Source organism: Rousettus aegyptiacus, unplaced genomic scaffold (genome assembly GCF_014176215.1).
Source record: "Rousettus aegyptiacus isolate mRouAeg1 unplaced genomic scaffold, mRouAeg1.p scaffold_m13_p_3, whole genome shotgun sequence".
NCBI classification, from domain to species: Eukaryota; Metazoa; Chordata; class Mammalia; order Chiroptera; family Pteropodidae; genus Rousettus; species Rousettus aegyptiacus.
Window position 1 is genome coordinate 151,738,544 of NW_023416306.1, and position 17,737 is coordinate 151,756,280.

Sequence of the window (17,737 nt, forward strand, 5' to 3'; positions counted from 1 at the left end):
TAGAAAGAGCTTTTATGATATTTAGTTGTGGTGTTATTTACAATAAAGAAAACTTACTAATAATCTCTTGTCCAACAATTGTTGTTATTTTGATACATCCAGACAATGAAATATTGTACAACTATCAACATGACTTAGAAAAACCTTCTAATAATACAATAAAATGTTTATGAAATGACACAGGGAAAGGATAACAAATTTACATCTATAATATGAAAAGGTATATATTTTTAATGCACAGAACACATTCTGTAAGGGCAGTGTTAACAGTGGCTATTATGTGTGGTCTTTGTTTCCATCATTCTACTCTACTGTGTAGCCAACATTTTCTACACTTACGTAAGCCAGAGGATATGAATTCAGACAAATGCAACATAAATAGATCATTAAACGAACTTCCAAAATTAGAATTCTTATTCCCATAAGGATATCAACAACTTCTAAATTTCTTTTGGGAAAACTCTTCCCAGCTATCACTAGGCCCAGGGAATGCTTTGACCAATGAATGTGTAATAAGACATCAAAATTTCATTGAGATTACCTAATCAATTCTAAAATGGCAATTTTCAATAATCAGTAATACCTCAAGTCACAGTTTTCAATTATACCATCTGTTCCCAGCACTGTTCTAGTGATTTTTTTGTTTGTTGATGGCTATAAAAATGTAGGATTGATAGAGTAGCTGTACCATTGTAGTAGTGAGCTGATGATATCTAGTACAGCAGTGATTGCCACCTACATAGATACCCGTGAGGCTTAAATTAAGATGCTGTTTGATAAAGAAGGAACAACAGATTAATCAATCCTAGAGCGCCTGTCACGGTTGAAGGGCTGACAGCCCACCTAGGTGGCAGTGCCTCTGATACAAAGAAGCATCTATTATCAGGACAGGGGAAACTGGAACAGCAAGGCACTTTGTAATGGGATTTTGGTGTATTATCAAAACAATACACTGATACCACTGTTGGGATACGCAAGATTGTAAGAGAGGAAGATACGATGCTTAAGAGAGGTTTCCCAAAAGGTAGGCCTCACATCAATGGTGTATACAAGATGAATTTTAGGTGGCGCACAACATGATTTTAGTGATACACTGAATAACATCAAATTCCACAGTAGAAATTAGTCTCCTTTCAATTCTTTTTCAAAATTTCAGATTCTGTTAAGAGGATAGTCTCACTTAGGTAATACTGTATCTTTAGCATCTCCCGAACACTTACTGCTAATCTCCCTTTCAAATAGAGAAAAAACAAGTCCCCGTTTTAGAGCTTTCCATGAGCAACAGTCTCAAGTGAGGAAATAACATAGTATTTTATTTGTTGAGAGGCAGTAGAGTCTTCCTGGTTATTAGAAGGAGCTCTAGAGTAAACGACCAGGGTTTATGCTTGCTGCCACTTAGGAACTATGTGAAATAACTTCACCTCTCTATGCCTTGGTTTCCTCACCTGCAAAATAAAGATGGTAATAGTACTTAGCTCACAGAGTTGATATAAGGATTAAATGAACGAATCCATATATGGTCCTCTGAACTTTGGTACTTAATAAAAAGCAATTATTTTTATTGCGTATCTGTTTTCTGTCTTGGCCAAATTTCTACCTGTGATACTAGTTTTCCATTCATAGTGATTATAAAATGCTGCCTTCTTGAATAAATTAATAAGGCAGAGTTCATATAAAGAAAAGCACCAAGGCTGTCCAGATAACTGAGCCTCAACACCAAGTCAGCCACACTACCCAGAAATGAATGCTTTTTCCTATTCCCTAAAAGTCTAGTTTTTCTCTAAGATGAAGACCTGTCACTTTTTAACTATCAGCCAAGATTCCTCTGTATTTGTGGCTCCTAGCAAGATGAGATCATTTGACAGGTGCAAACTGCACTCACGTGCTCCTTTTTCTTATAACCTCTTTCCAGGCCAGGTTTCCAATCACTAGCACCAAACTAAAGCTGGAGAACTGAGTGTTCTCACCACCAACTGGTAACCCCCATGAGAAGCACTAGGGGCAGGAGCCAACTGACCTTCAGGGCTTTGAAGATGACTCCTGGGTGCCGGGGAGAACGGGTGGTATTGTTCTCTAGCTGCTGCTCCAAAGCACGCCGAAGCCCAGAGAAGTCTGTGGGAGGGTTGTAAGTCCTTGTTCCCTTGTAGTGAATGGAACTGAAAGCTTCAGGGAAGCGGCCCAGCTTCCGGAACCGGTCCTGGATGAGCTTCTCTGGCACCTCTGATGGGTGATCTGGACAAAGAGAAACAGGTACATGAACAGTAACTTTCCTTTAAAAACAAAAAGTCACCTATCTTTCATTACGAAAGTAATACACAGTCCAATTCCATATAAAAAACATAAACAAGTAAAACCATCTATGCTGTTAGAACTCAGGTTACTCTTGCCTAGAAGAGAGCCTGAGAAAAGCTTCAATGAAGGGCGCTGGTATGTCATCTGGTCCTGATTTCACGGGTACATTCAGGTTGTGAAAATTCATCACATTACACATTTTTGATATAATGTGCACTTTTCTGTATGTGTATTATACTTCAAGGAAGAGTCTTTTTTTTTAATCTGCTCATAAAAAATTCAAAATACAAAAGGAAAAATGTCCTCTTCTCCCCCCTATTCCCCGAAAGTAACTAAAATTCAATGTCTACCTTTTCACACTTTTTTTCCTACACTTACCAATATGCATATGCAACTGCTTTTATCATTTATTAACTACTGTATCTGTCCTTGTCATGACATACTGAGAAGTTCCTTGTTCTTTTTAACAGCTAAATAGTCTTCCATCCTGTGAACATATTTAACCACCAAACTACTGATGACACTTAAAATAAATAGCTACTTTGAAAATGCTGGTCTTATATTGGTGAAGCCATGAAGTAACACCAATGTATGAGAGTACGAACCTCCCCATAGTTTCACTAAAAATTACTTAGAAATTTGGGGACTGGTAGTATGGATTCAATAAATGTTTTGGAAGTAAAAGCTGCAAGAACTTTTTAAATTTCTGTTAATTTTTAACAACAACAAAAATCACTTCTATTAACACTGGAGATATGACTTTAGCTCAATTTTAAGAGTCAAGTCATCAAAGAGAAGTAACCAAAATTCTGCAGTTAATCCCTAAACCTATTTTCTCCTAAATTCTTCCTGTGGCAGTAAGTTTTGACGGAAGGAACAGGCATTACCCCGGGGGTCAGCCTTATCAACTTCACTTGCCCTCAAAACCATATCGCACAGCTTGTCCCTAGACATATAATCACTGCTCCCAAACGATTATGGGAGCTTGGGTCTGCTCATTTGTAAAGCAGAGATAATTCATTTGCCTACTAACTCCCACCTAGAAACCTTCTATCCAGAAATGGAACATGATCAAACAAAATCAGAAAGTCTATAAGACGGAAAAATTTAATTATCAATTTGCCCACGGTTCTGACACCGGTCCTTCTACCCTGCATAAACTCTGGCTGCTTCAATTCCATCTCAAGGTTTCAAGTAGAGGCAGTGAGTGGTATTCCAGAAACATCTGGTTTTAGAAGTTAGAAGACCTTGTTTTGAATCCCAAGTTTGTAACTTACTAGCTGGAACCTTCTTGGTTACATAACTTAAGCTCTCTCAGTTCAGTTTCTTCATCTGTAAAATGGGCTGCTATTGACTCAGCTGAATAACAAAGATACAGTAAGTTAGCATATTATTAAAAAAAAAAACTAGCATAGTGCACAGCACGAAGGAAGGAAGGAAGGAAGGAAGGAAGGAAGGAAGGAAGGAAGGAAGGAAGGAAAAGAAAGAGAGATAAAGAAAGAAAAGTTATTTTTTAAGAGCTGGTTATTTTAAAGCCTTTTACTGGAAAATGAACCTTCCCCTCAATTGAGCTGTAAAGATCCAAAGTCGCATGAAGATGCTGACCCCAGGAGGCATCCTAAAGTCAGCATTTCCAACCTCCTCTCCTTACCTTACAGTCACTTGCTATGAGTTTCTTTTTCCATTCTGAAACATTTACATGTCTTGTCTTCCCACTAGACCCAGATCCTTCAGATTCTAACTCCTTAAGATGGCCCCAGTCTGTCCACCTCTCTCCTGCCACTGCTCTGGTTCAGCCCCCATCACTTCTCACCTACAACCTAGATACCTCCTACTGGTCTCCTCGCCTCCAGGCATGTAACAGGCTGCCTCCAGTTCATCCTGAAACAGGCTGCTGAGGGATCCTTTCAAAACAGAGATCTGAACATCTAACTCCCTACTTAAAATCCTTTAGGAGGTGCTATCATACTTGAAGACTGAGTTAAAGCTATCCACACTCAGATTACAGAGTATCTCCACCATTCCTTCTCGTACAATCTATGCTTCGGACACACTGAGCCTCTTCATTTATTCATTCAGCAAACATCTGATGAGAGCCTACTGTGTGTTAAGCACTTAGCTTTTTAGATACAGCAATAAATAAGACAGGCAAGGTTCCTGACTTTGTGGAGCTGCCATTCTAATGGGAAAAAAAAGAAAATCAAGTAAGCTCTGACGCAAAAGAACAGGGTGATGCAATAAGAGCACAACAGGTAGAATGGAAGAAGGACAACTTTACACAAGACAGTAAGCAAAGCCTCCAAGATAAGAGTTGAGTTGAAACTAAAGAAAAGTATGGCTTGCTGGGAGCATAGTGCCCCAGACAAAAAGAGTAGCATATGCAAAGGCGGGAACAGAGAAAAGGCTAGGATGGCTACCGGAGTAGGCATGCACGCATGTACACACATGAAGTGGGGAGAGCATTTAATGAGCAGGGGGAGGGAACGGAGGAGGATAACTGGAGAAAGAGTTCAGTCTACGGCCATGCCACTCTGAACAAGCCCGATCCCATCTGATCTCAGAAGCTAAGCAGGGTTGGGCCTGGTTAGTACTTGGATGGGAGACCACCTAGGAAGACCAGGTGCTGTAGGTGTAAAAATTAAAAAATAAGGGATTGACTGTAAGCTGACAAGGTCCTTACAATCTGTGAGGTCAACCAAGGGTTGCCTCACCTAAAAAAAAAAAAAAAAAAAGGAGGAAAGAGTTCAGAGATGAAGACAAGAGTTAGCCTGAGGACACCATAGTTTAGAGTCTGGATTTTATTTTGATGTAGTGGGAAGCCACTGATAGGTTGCAAGAAGGAGTATGACATGATCTAAATTATAAATTAAGCTTTTAAAAAGATCTCTCTGGATGCTGTGTGGGGGTGCACTGAAGGGGGCTAGAATGGAATCTGGGAAGCTATAGCAGAACTAGCTGCAGTTCCCTGGACACAACTTGCTCCTTAAAACCACTAGGGGTTTGCTCCTCCTACAGCATCTCTACCTCCTCCTCTATCTAGCCAAGTCTCTAGAGTTCAAAGGTCACCTCTTTTTCTATATCCCATGTAATGTGTCCCTTTTCTGTACCCACACAGCTCCAGCACCTACATTTACTGTAGAACACCTGCAGTCTCCTCAGCTAGACTGTGATTTATCTGAAGGTGAGAAGTGTTTTTTGTTTGTTTGTTTGTTTGTTTTGCAGTTCAGTGCTCCAGGGCTCAGCACATGACATTGTGCACTTAATAAACTTCGTTGATGGAATAAACAGATAAATAGTGTAACTGCGTTAGGGGCCAACACTATTGTGTCCACCTGCATCCAATTGTTGTTGCTGCACCTGTTCCCTCATCCTCTCTCTCAGGTGATGATCTTGCTGCCTATGATCTTTCCTCTAAGCAAACAGAAACAATAAAGCAACTTACACACGCGCGCGCGCGCGCACACACACACACACACACACACCCCTCACACCTACCTACTTACCTGCTGCTGTGTCTGTATACTCTACCTTCTCTCCCATTGTTATAAATGAACTGTCCTGCTCCTAAGGCCACCCCTTCCTCTTTTGTATCACTCCAACGCTCCTGCTCTCTCTTACATCTGCACTGTTCCCTTTCCAGTGACTCATTCCCATCAGTACGCAAATGTCTGCGATACCTCACATCATAAATTTTAAAAAGGGAAAATTCCTTGAAATCCCACACCAGCCTCCAGCTATCATTTCATCTGTCTGCTTCCCTTCACAGTAAAACTCTTTGAAAGAGTTGAATATACTCATTACCTTCACTCTTCTTCTATTCTCTCTCAATCCCACGCTGATTAGGCTTTCACACCCACCATCCCTGGGAAAGAGATCTTATGCAAATCACCAGGACCTCTATTTTGCTAAAGCCATTAGGCAATTCTCAATCCTCACTCTGACCATAAACAGATTTTGGCACGGTTGGTTCATTCCATCCTTCTACGAACACTTCTTTATGTCTTCCTAAGCAGACATAAGGTTGTAATAGCAACCACCACGTTGCTACTGCAGCCCAGTGGCTGCCCTGTACTGAGAAAAGTCAATCTGTGACAAAGTACTCCATCGACTCACCAGAGCCCAGTAGCTGAGTGTGCACAGTCTCATGGAAAATGATAACAGCAGGGCCCAGGGTGGACAAGGGGACATCCAGACCACAGCGGGCAGTGGTAGCCTTGAGCTCCTTGGTGAAGTGCTTCAGATATGCTTCTGAGGCGTCCCCAAGGAACTTGAAGAGGTCATTATGCAGCCGGTCTGCATGAGTTCGATAGATGACGAGGTCTGAGATGGCCAGGACCTTGAGCAGCAACCGTGTTCTCTGGCTTAGATTCACTGTAGCCCCCAAAAGCCCTTCCGTGTCTATCACTGCTACTTTGTGGACTGGGTCATATGCTGCCCACACTCCCACAGTGCAGGACTCCTGGGCAGGGGAGGTTTTGAAGACCTCACGGCCATAAAAGAAAGTGTGATTGAGGGTATGAGACTTTCCGTCACCGGTATTTCCAAAAATAGAAACCACCTTCAAGTGCTGATCAGGTTTGCAGTCCAACTTCCTAATAAAGTCTTCTTCATTCGTTACCTTAAAAAATAAAAATAAAGACAATGAAATAGAGAGATGGCAAAATAGCTAGACACATGTGCAAGAAGAACAAGTGCTTCCCAGAGTCAAGGTCCTTGACTGACTTGCCAAGAAAGCAAGGGAAAGAAGCCCCAGGATAACAGCCTCACAGCCAGTCCTTTCCCTAGCAAACAGCTAACGGGAATTTTCAAAGCCTCAGACAGTATAAGAACTTAGTGGTCATGAGAGAGCTAAAATTATAAAATTCTCAGAAGACACAGGAGCAAATCTTTCTGACTTTAGATTATGTACTGGTTGTTTAGATATGACACCAAAAGACATACAATAAAAAATAGATAAAATGGACTTCATCAAAACTGAACACTTTCGTTTTGCAAGCAACATAATTGAGACAGTGAAGACAACCCAAAGAATGGGAGAACATATTTGTAAATCATACATTTGATAAGGGACTAGTGTCCAGGGTATATAAAGAACTCGACAAAGAAAAAAAATAACCTAATTAAATATTTTAAAGAAACGACCTAAATTTTAAACAAACAAAAAAATTTTTTGAATAGACATTTCTCCAAAGATGATATACAAACGGCCATTAAGCACATGAAATCACGCGCAACATCATTAGTCAGTGGGAAATGCAAATCAAAACCACAATGAGACATCACTTCACACCCATTAGGATGGCTGTGATCAAAAAATGATAACAAGCATTGGTAAGGATGTAGAGAAACTGCAATGCTCATACACTGCTGGTAGGAACATAAAACGGCACTGCCACTTTGGAAAATAGTGTGGCAATTTCTCAAAAAGTTAAACATAGGGTTACCATATGTGTTAGTACTTCTACTTCTAGGTATATACACCCAAGAAAACTGAAAACATATGTCCACACAAAGCCTAAACATGAATGTTCACAGCAGCATTATTCATAATAACCAAAAAGTGGAAACCACCCATATGTCCACCAACTGATGAATGGATATATAAAATGTGGTATAGCCACACAATGGAATATTATTCAGCCATAAAAAGGAATAAAGTACTAACACATGCTACAACATAGACGAACTTTGAAAACATTGTGCTAAGTTAAAGAAGCCAGACAAAAAGTGTTACACATTCTATGATTCCATTTATACGAAATATTCCACACTAGGCAAATTCACAGAGACAGAAAGTATATTAGTGGTTGCCAGAAGCTGGGGGAAGAAGGGACTAGGGAGTTACTGCTAATGGGTACAGGGTTTCTGTTGGGGTGTTGAAAATGCTCTGAAATTAGACAGTAGTAAGGGTTATACAACTTCACAAATATACTAAAAACACTTTAGTTTGTACACTTTAAAAGGGTGAAATATATGGTATGTGAATTACATCTCAATCAAGCTGTGATTTAAAAATAATTATTGGTCAAACTTCATCCATCCATAATTTCTGTTTACAGTTTAAAGAACACAGCAGTCCTTATAAAGAGTAAGGCCGAGAAGGAAGAAACCTAGTGCCAGTGAGATATCAGACTGGAGCTCCAGAAAGAGGCTCAGGGCCAATACTCGCAGAACGCAGAACCCCAGGATCAAATCTACTAATCCAAACAGGTAATGTTTTATTCCAGCTAAAGGAGTGATGAACCTTTACAGCAAGTATCCTCCAGCCATAAGAGAAAAAAAACCTTCCTGATATTTAAGAGTGTGCTGGTTTGATAAAGAACAGTTAGAGAAATGTTAACAGACCACGGGTGTGATAATATAAGCCCTCATTTCCCATAATTGAGATGGTAAACCAGTCATTATCTACTAATAGCTTCACTAATTGTTACATCATTAGAAGCCTTAATGCTAATGATAATTCCAACAACTTACTAAATGCCCACTGCAGTGACAGTGTCCTTCACTTTTATCTTTACATCCCCAGCTCTTGGAACACAACATAGCTCAGAGGGGGAGCTCAATATCCAGTTATTGAATGAATAAAAATAAATGCCAGGCACTTTACTAGGTATTTTAATCACTTTTTTTCACCAGTATCATCCATTGGGCTTACCACACGCAGCGGCATTCGATAAACTTGGCGATGAGTTCACTGATCTCCCAGACAACTGAGAGCAAGAAGTTACACCCCATTTGGGGGTATAACAGCCCATTTTGGACCAGTGTCACTCAGCCAGCCTGGTTCCAAGCTGCTACACTGGCCAGCAAGACAAATAAAACAAAAGCTCCATAAACCTCTACCAGCAAGAAGTCAGGTAATGTCAGGGTGGCTCACTCACTGTAAGAGCCATCCACCTTCTTAAACAGTCCTTGGAAAGATGACTAGGCCTAGGGACTTTCAGCCCTGGAAATCTACTGTCATAAATCTGCGAGCCCACAAAACGACAACTACTATCCAGATACGTAAGAACAGGTGCCTGAAAAGGGGGCAAATGGGAATCTTTAGGTACAGAATTGTCTCAGTACCCACACTGATTAAGTGACCACTAAATGATGTACATAATATATATGTTAACTATTTATTTAGGATGAAAATAAAACCCTCCATATCAGCAACTGGGGATATTATTTTGGCACCTGGTGTCCTAGGGTATGTTAAAGACACGTGTTCATGTGTTGGGCATATGCATCTGAGTCCACTCACTGCAAAGAATTCTGGGGTAAGGAGCTCAAAGCCCTAAGCTAGTTTTTCTATTGACAGCCCTAAATAATCATTGAACATGCAATGATTGCGTTTTTTTGTGTAAAGTGAGGATATAACCATCTTTGCCTCCCTTGATTGGATAGCGGTAGCTAATCAAATAAATAGATAAGTGAGAAAATACTTTGCACACAAAAAACATGCTTCATTTTTAATTCACCTACCTTTCATTTCTTGTTCCCTATTATACTACTCAATTCATCCTTACATGAACCAGAAGGAGAGAACAGCTTAGGCCTACGTGGTAGCAAGACTGGTTTTCAGTTAGGGGAGGAAAAGATAAGATTCCCTTTGATGAGGAAAAGAAGGAACCAGAAGGGAACAAGGCTCCTGCCCTGCTTGTTCTGCCTGTTTGCTATCAATGATCCCACTATGTTCCATTCCTGGAGTGAAATAAGCTACCTGACTCTGAGCCAGGCCAACTGGCCACCCAACTCTACCTGTCTGAAATGGTCCTCAGCCTTTTCAAAACATCGAAAGCTGGAGTGATACCAAAGCCTGCCCAACCCCCCAACTTCTGTCTCCAGTACCCCCACCCCACCCCACCCCTAGCTTGCCAGACCATCTCTCGGACCTCAGACCAATCAGAAACACTGGAATTCCACTCCTGGCTTTGCCACTGTGTGGCCTTGGGGAAGTTATTTAACTATTGAAGCCTCAGGGAAACAAGATAACAGATTCTACAACCCCTAGGGATACAGAGGGGACTAAATAAGATAAAGCACATAAAGGGCATAGCACAAAGCCTGGAACACTGTAAGCACTCAATAATTACCCATTATTATTTAAAGACCAGACACTGGGAAAACATCCTGATACACAGCAATAGCAGCTGGGCTTGAACCTGCTTGTTGTTCAGAAGTTAGTCATTCGGAGACTAAATCAGCGATGAAGTAAGAGCCAAACCGACTCTACCCAAAATGATCTTGCTGCTTGCTTCTGATGACTCCTTTCTCTCTGATCAAAACAACATATTAATACTGGCTTTATAGCTGACTCTTAGTAAAGTGACCATCTAATAGCATACCAATCTTTAAGAAACCGAACAGTACATCTCTCTTTCACCCACAAAGCTTTTCACTTTGTACAGAGTTCCAGTGGAGCTTCTAAAATGAAGTATAACTGTACTCAGTGATATCCATTGTTCCAATTTAGAATTCAGAGCAGTGAAAAGTGTCCAGCAGTCAACCTCTGACCTAAGCAAGCAACAGGATAATGAAAATCTCCCTCAAGAAATTCCTTCTTAGCCCTCAGAGAATCATACAGGAAAAATGACCATATGGGCTTTGTTCTGAGGAGGTCTGGGAAGGGAAATGCAAAAAATGGAAAAGGAACTGAAGTAAAGAGCCTTGGAAAAAGGAAAGTTCAACGAAACACAGAGTCTAGAAGTTAAACCCCAAACAACCACAAGGAAAGTAACTCAGAAAGTAGCTCCAATCCTTTCAGTTCTGGCCTCTCTTGATGAAAATGACCTAATTTGTACCAACTACAATCATAACAGTCCTTTGAATTTTTATAAAGGTGTTCCCTGTGGCTGAGGGCAAAAATCAAATCCTTCCCCAAATAGCAAGAGCTAAGGGAAGCTTGGATGCTCCCATCACAACCTATTGCTTTACAATAAATCCCACCACTGAGACAACAAAGATTATTTTACACCTCTCATTGAGATTCTAAAACTAGCCTAAGTCAATAGTCATCCCCAAAGTAAGTTTCTATAATTACTTTTCTGTGTTGACCTCTGGTTTATTTTGCTTTCATTCAATTTTTAGCTGAGTTCAGAGGAAGAGACACAACCCAAAGAAATCAAACCAGATTCTTGTTCTTATCAGAACTGGGACCATTATCCCAAAAGGAAACTATAACTTATCTTCATTTAATCAATAGACATGTACTGAGCTTTATCTAGTGTCTGGCACTGACTTGATGATGTTAGACCAGTACAGATATAGAACTTAGGTAACGTTTTCCTTCTTCTAGGGGAGAGAAAGGAGAAGTGGATGGTGACAAAACTCTTCCCTAAAAAATCCAGACCCACTTTCATCATGTTGAAAAGAACTCCAGGCAATGATTTAAGTCCATGGCCTAATTTTTAGGCAGGACTTAGTGTCAAACAGATCAGCAGCCAGTCTATTTTTAAAGTCCAAATGATAGGGAGGTTCCATTCCAATAGCAAATCCCTATTGCCAAAAAGTTCTAGTAAACCTGTCTCCTCAACTAGCAAGTTCAGAAAATTTCTTTTCATTGTACCCTAAAAGAAGTGTATATCTTTGTGTTTATCCATGTGTCAACAATTTCATGTAAAAATACAATTGTTTCTCAATCAAATGTTTTCTTAAGACCACTGAAGTTGAGATTGGCTTCACAAACACATTGAGCACATTTGGTAAGGTCAAAGATCACTTGCTTACACTTTGGTGTCCCCCAAGTGTTCCATTACCTGAGACATCAGGAATTCTCCTCCCATGTCTTATAACTACCCGTGGTGTTTCTGACACATGGCCTCACAGACACTGCCTGCCACTTTCCTCCTACTCTAGCAGGAGAGAGAACATGTCTACGCAGAGAAGATCTGCACAATGAATTCTTTAAAAAGAATCATTTTTAGCTCCATGATTAGTTGTTGACCTCACCCAGTTCAGCTCTCCATTTATATCTGAATAAAAAGCTTTCCAAAGCAAAGCCGAATTCTGAGGACAGACTGGAAATATGGAGTCATCCTCAAGATCTACATCATCCTCAAGGGACTCTTCCAAGGAGTTTCCAGATGGGAGATTTAGCTCCCCTTTTAAGTGGCACAGCATACCTATATTTGGCCAACTATAAAAACAGACATAAAGTCTGGTAAAGGCTCTGAGACTTAGCAGTAAAAGTATCAGGCAAGACATAAGACAAAAGAGCTAAGTTCAAGTTCACCTCTACCTGGATCACACCAGGGGCAATTTACTCAACCCTTCCCTTGCTCAAAGTCTCCATCCATCCTCAATGCACCATCTCTATTAACATGTTCTCATTCATCCCAGTTCTGAGCTTCCCAACTAGAATGTACTCCACACTGGCAAGGGGTCTGGCCTGTGTTTTCACCCCTGCAGCCCTAGCACAGGGCCTGACACATAATACGAAATCGATACATATTTGTTAATAAATGAATAATCATAGCATAAATGTCTAGATGCTACATTCTCTGTGGAAGAGAACAGCGTAGTATTACCATTAATGGTTCATTCAACCAGCCTCTAACACTCACGGACTAACTTCTCTGGGCCTCAATTTTCTCACCCATAAAATGAGGATAACAAGGCAATCTACTTCATAGGGATGCTGTGAGGATTAAGTGAGATGAACACGGAGCACTTAGCACAGTGATGTCATGTAGTTAAACGCTAGGAAGTGTTGACTGTAGTTGTCCTGGTTTGCCTCTGGGCCACTGTCATCACCACCACTACAGAATTTCATTCCATTATCCCAAGTAAAAATCTTCCTGAGGGAAAGTTTCTAATAAATGCCTCTTTAAAGAATTAGGGACAATAGGACAAGGAAGATACTTTACTCAATACTTACCACTCCATCCCTCAAAATGTATCTTTTCAATTTAGGGAAAAAAATAATTGTTACAAGATGGCATAATACATACATTATGCATAAGAAAGCATTAAGTTTTCAAAAGAATGATATGACAGGATTCCAAGAATTATTATTACACCAGAGACTCACTAAAGTGCTCTCCTCATAGTTGTTGCAGATCTTAATTGATGACACAGCCTTATAAGGAGATCTTTTGTTTCTGAGGTGGGGATTGAGAGGGATCTAGTTTCTATACAATCTGGAATGTGATAATGGAGCCCTGCTGAAGTAACAATATAGCACATAACTATTTAAAGTCAATTAACAATAGTAACCCCTCCAGCAATATCACCCTTCTCTAAATTGCCATAATATCCGTTCTATACTGCTGACATCATCCGCCTTAGTTCTATATATTTTTCTTCTAGTACCACTAGACTGTCCTCTCCCTAAGGGTAAACCCAGTGTCTTTCTGCCCTTTTGTATGTCCTTCAGTTGCCAGCACATAGTACGCACTCATTAAATGTTTGTTGAACTAATGATTACATTCTCGGTGCATTTCATTCATTCGACAAATATTATTTGAGTACATACTATGTGCCAAACGCTGTCGAGATGCTGACAAAGAGAAGAGGCAAAAAATACTGCCCAATGAAAATGTTCTGAAATTGACCGTGGTGATGGTTGTACATATCTGTGAATATACTAAAAGCCATTGAATTGTACACTGACACTTTAAGTGGGTGAATTGTATGGTATGTGAATTATTTCTTAATAAATTTGTTTTTTTAAAAAGTAAATGTAACATTAAAAAAGACTGAGATATTAGTGGCTTTGTTTTATCATAAAATCCTTTATACCGCTACTACTTTTCTGTAGTTCTGTATCAGTATTTTAACATGCTTTGTCGATGTATTTTTATAGCTGAGAAATAATAAAAGTTATATTAAAAAGATTTTTAAAAATCACTGTTCTCTGGAATGGTCTGCTTAAAAGGTATAGGAGTTTTCTTTTGGGCAATGAAAATCTTTTAGAACTAGACAGAGGTGGTGGTTGCACAATATGGTGAATATACTGAATGCCACTGAAATGTTCACTTTAAAATGGTTAATTTTATGTTATGTGAATTACACCCCAATGAATGAAATGTCACTGCTCTCATGGAGCTTACATTCTAATGGGGAAAAAAAAGACAAGAGTCAAACAATTAATATATATATATGATATATAAAACATCCAACAACAGTGAATGGATGAACAAATAGAATACTACCCAGCAGTAAAAACAAATGAACTGAGACATGCAGCAACATGAATGACCCTCAAAAACATGGTGAGTGAAAGAAGCCAGACACAAAACAGTGCTGCATGTTTCTATTTATATAAAACTCCATGAAAGTCAAATCTCTAGTTGTAGAGAACAGATCAGTGATTTCTAGGACTGACTTGAGGCACAAGGGAACCTTTTTGGGAAACAGAAATGTTCTATATCTTCACTGTGGTGGTGGTTACACATGTGTACATACATTTGTCAAAACTTATAGAACTGTACACTTAAAATGTGTATACTCTGTAAATTATGCCATGAAGAGTTGATTTTTAAAAGTACATGTGTTGTGTCATGTACTTTTGTTTTATGTCATGTCAAATGGTGATGAGCAGTGTGAAGAAAAATCAGGAGAGGGGACTAGGACTACAAGGTGGAAACAGGGGTTGCTCTTGCAAATATGGGGGTCAAGGCGGGCTGCACTTTAACACCAAAACCTTTTTAGATCAATCCTTTAAAAAAAAAAAAAAAAGCAGCAAACTCGATTTCATGTGGTAATGAAAAGAAGATGAATGTCATGAACAGTCCAATACAGTATGTAACTCTAAACTCATTTATATTTAGTTCTGGAAAATTATTTTCTTCTGAAAGTGGCAGATATTTCAGAGATTCCTCAAACTAATAAGGCACAAAATTGACACTTAATCAATGTTTATGCCTGTTGTTGAATGATACCTTTAAACTGAATTGAGCTCTCTGAAAGAAAAGGTTATGAGAAATTATGGAAAAGAGTTTAGCCGTGTAGATGACATATACACTGGGCAGAAGCAATTGGGCTGGAAATTAGAGGAATTTCTAGAATACGGTACGACTGCTGAATTGCTCTCTTAAACTTGAACTTCGGGTGTCTGCAACTATATGCCAGAACCAGGATCTATGTGTTCTTTTCAAATATTCCACTGTCTAGACTCAAATTCCCTGGAAAAGACAGCAGTAATTCAGCCTCAAGTAGAAGAAATCAGGAAGGGGAACAAAAATTTCCAGAACCTACCAGAAAACAGAATCACCCTCCAGAGGTCAGAGGCTTCCATATGACTGGTTTACACACTCTTCTGACCAAGAACGCCAGCCTCTACCAAGATAACCACACAAACAGGCCAAACAGAGCCTCTTAATTGCCAGCCAAAAGTTATTGGAAACAGAGGCAAAATGAACAAAACATCCTCCAAGGAAGCAACCACCCTTTCCTGCCTCCAAAAGTTCCTCTGTGTCCCTTCCTATAGGTCTTTCCAATTCTTCTCACTTGGAACTTTTTATAATCCTGTTTTCTTTACCTTCTGGGTCTCATCCATTGGCTTTCCTCTAACTTCCCATCGCCAATCAAACATACTCAATACATTTAGCAGTTCTAACCCTAGGTAGAAATGGTCTAATGGGAGCTCCTCCCAAAGCAAGCACGACTCCCCAGAAAAGTTTAGCCAGCCATCAGAAGCCCTTTCGTGCTACACATCTCCAGGATAAATTCCAGGGTGGTGCAGCCAGGAGATGCATCCATAAGGAAAACATATAAAGTCAGCTTAATAAGAAATCCTCCCATTACCTGACCCCTGGTTGAAAAAGCCAAATATTTGCTCAATTCCAGAAAAATCAATCACTTCAAAGAAGTAACAGTCCAGGAAAAAACAGAATCACATAAACTGGAGGTTTCTTGAAATATAGTTAAAGATAGGTTCCCTAAAAAGCTGACTCACAGTGATTTTGACTCACAGTGATGGCTTATATGGGTCAAATTTTAAACAGTCCAGTACTAAACAAAAAGGCCTCCCAGGTTCAATGTCAGGAGCCTGTTAAAACAGCCCAAGGCTGGGAAAGCTCAGAAAATGCTGAGCAGAAACAGAAGGCACATAATATGGGCTCTTTCATCTTTCTGCCTGTCTGAGTCATCCTCTACCCTGCACTTCCCAGTAATCCCATACAATGCCCTTCCCCCCACCATTATTACTAAACAAAAGGGGCTTTTACTTGGGTTTCTAGGAGTAAAAGGCAGCAACTGCGGAGGGAACCTCTGCTACTCCTGCAATTATTGCTTATTATTTTGACAGACAGCTCCTAAGCAGATCTATGGCTTTTTGTTACTTTTTTTTAACATGGCTCCTAAGAACCAACAGTAAATATATTCATGTTCTGACCAGAGATTGCCAAAGGGCTATCCAGCCACAGCATCAAAATTAGTCCTTACATTATACGAGTTTGGCCATCTAACAAGAAATTGTGGGGAAGTTCCACAATTTAGAAGATTATGATCCCCCTGACTCATGACTTATTGACCAGAATTAAGTCCTGAGGGGTTTCTGAAACAGAGAGCCTAGAAACAGCAAGCCTCATCAAGGTACCCTAGACCAGGAAGCAGAGGACAGGGCCCAAGGGTCACCAACAGATGAGTCTAAGACAGGAGCACAGAAATGGGATAGACCGACACAGCTGGTTTGTGGTCAAGAATTCCCATACAGTCCAAAAACATCCTCTGCTATTTTCCATTCCTGGATCCCATTAAAATTATGTCTCCTTTAGCCAATTAAAAAAAAAAAAAAAAAAAAGCCAAGTCCCAGTATTTTGAGCCACACTATTCTGGGACTGTAAACAAGTGAAGCAGCCAAGCAACGTGATGGGTCTTCTTAAAGGAACGGACTCAGTGCGATGAGGTCCACCACTGACTCTGCTGAGGGAATGACAAAGAAGACTCACTTGGCCTCCCATTTTAGAGAGGAACCACAGCTGTCAATTCCTGAGTCAAGGAGAGCCTTTCTTAGCTTCTCAGAATTGACCACTCCAGGACTTCCTTATCACCCTGCCTGTTTGGCATCAGGGGGCTTAATTTCAGGAGTCTTTTGGCACAAAAAGCTTCCTGGCTCTCCTAATGCCCCAGTCAGGGGCCAGTCAGCAAGAAGGCGAAATTTCTTGCCGGTTTGCTGCTCTATTCTTTTGGAGAGCGGACAGTATAGGAAGTTTGTAGAAAAGAGACAGAGAGAATGGGATGATTGGGGGCGGGGGGGGGGGGAGGACCAAAAAAAAAAAAAAAAAAAAAAACACCTTGTATGGGGTTTAAATATATATGTACATAAGAATGAAGAAAAAAATGACTTAATTTTTCACCTTTTTACCCTCTGACAAATAGATATTCTGGTAAGATGTCTGAATTCCTCACAAGACCCAACAACTAAGAAAACAATATCCTCTTCTTACCACTAAGAACTCTAATTAAAGTACTTTATTCTTCTAACCTTTGAGTTATTTGCCAAGGGTGTTGTCTCTAA

The 17,737-nt window shown here is 40.0% G+C and overlaps 1 protein-coding gene and 1 non-coding gene across 2 annotated transcripts in view; one reads left to right on the forward strand and one right to left on the reverse strand.

Moving 5' to 3' along the window:
* The window catches only part of ZFYVE1 (zinc finger FYVE-type containing 1), a 44,451-nt gene that overhangs the window by 18,114 nt on the left and 8,600 nt on the right, over nucleotides 1–17,737 (reverse strand). Inside the window, exons 3-4 of the mRNA XM_016134770.2 lie at nucleotides 6,406–6,910; nucleotides 2,018–2,232 (exon numbers count right to left, since the gene is read on the reverse strand). Coding sequence (XP_015990256.1) covers nucleotides 2,018–2,232; nucleotides 6,406–6,910 — 720 coding nt within the window. The remainder of the gene's footprint in view (nucleotides 1–2,017; nucleotides 2,233–6,405; nucleotides 6,911–17,737) is intronic.
* LOC118600732 lies at nucleotides 4,806–4,924 on the forward strand. Its single transcript, XR_004950124.1, has one exon. It is a non-coding gene; the product is annotated as a 5S ribosomal RNA (ribosomal RNA).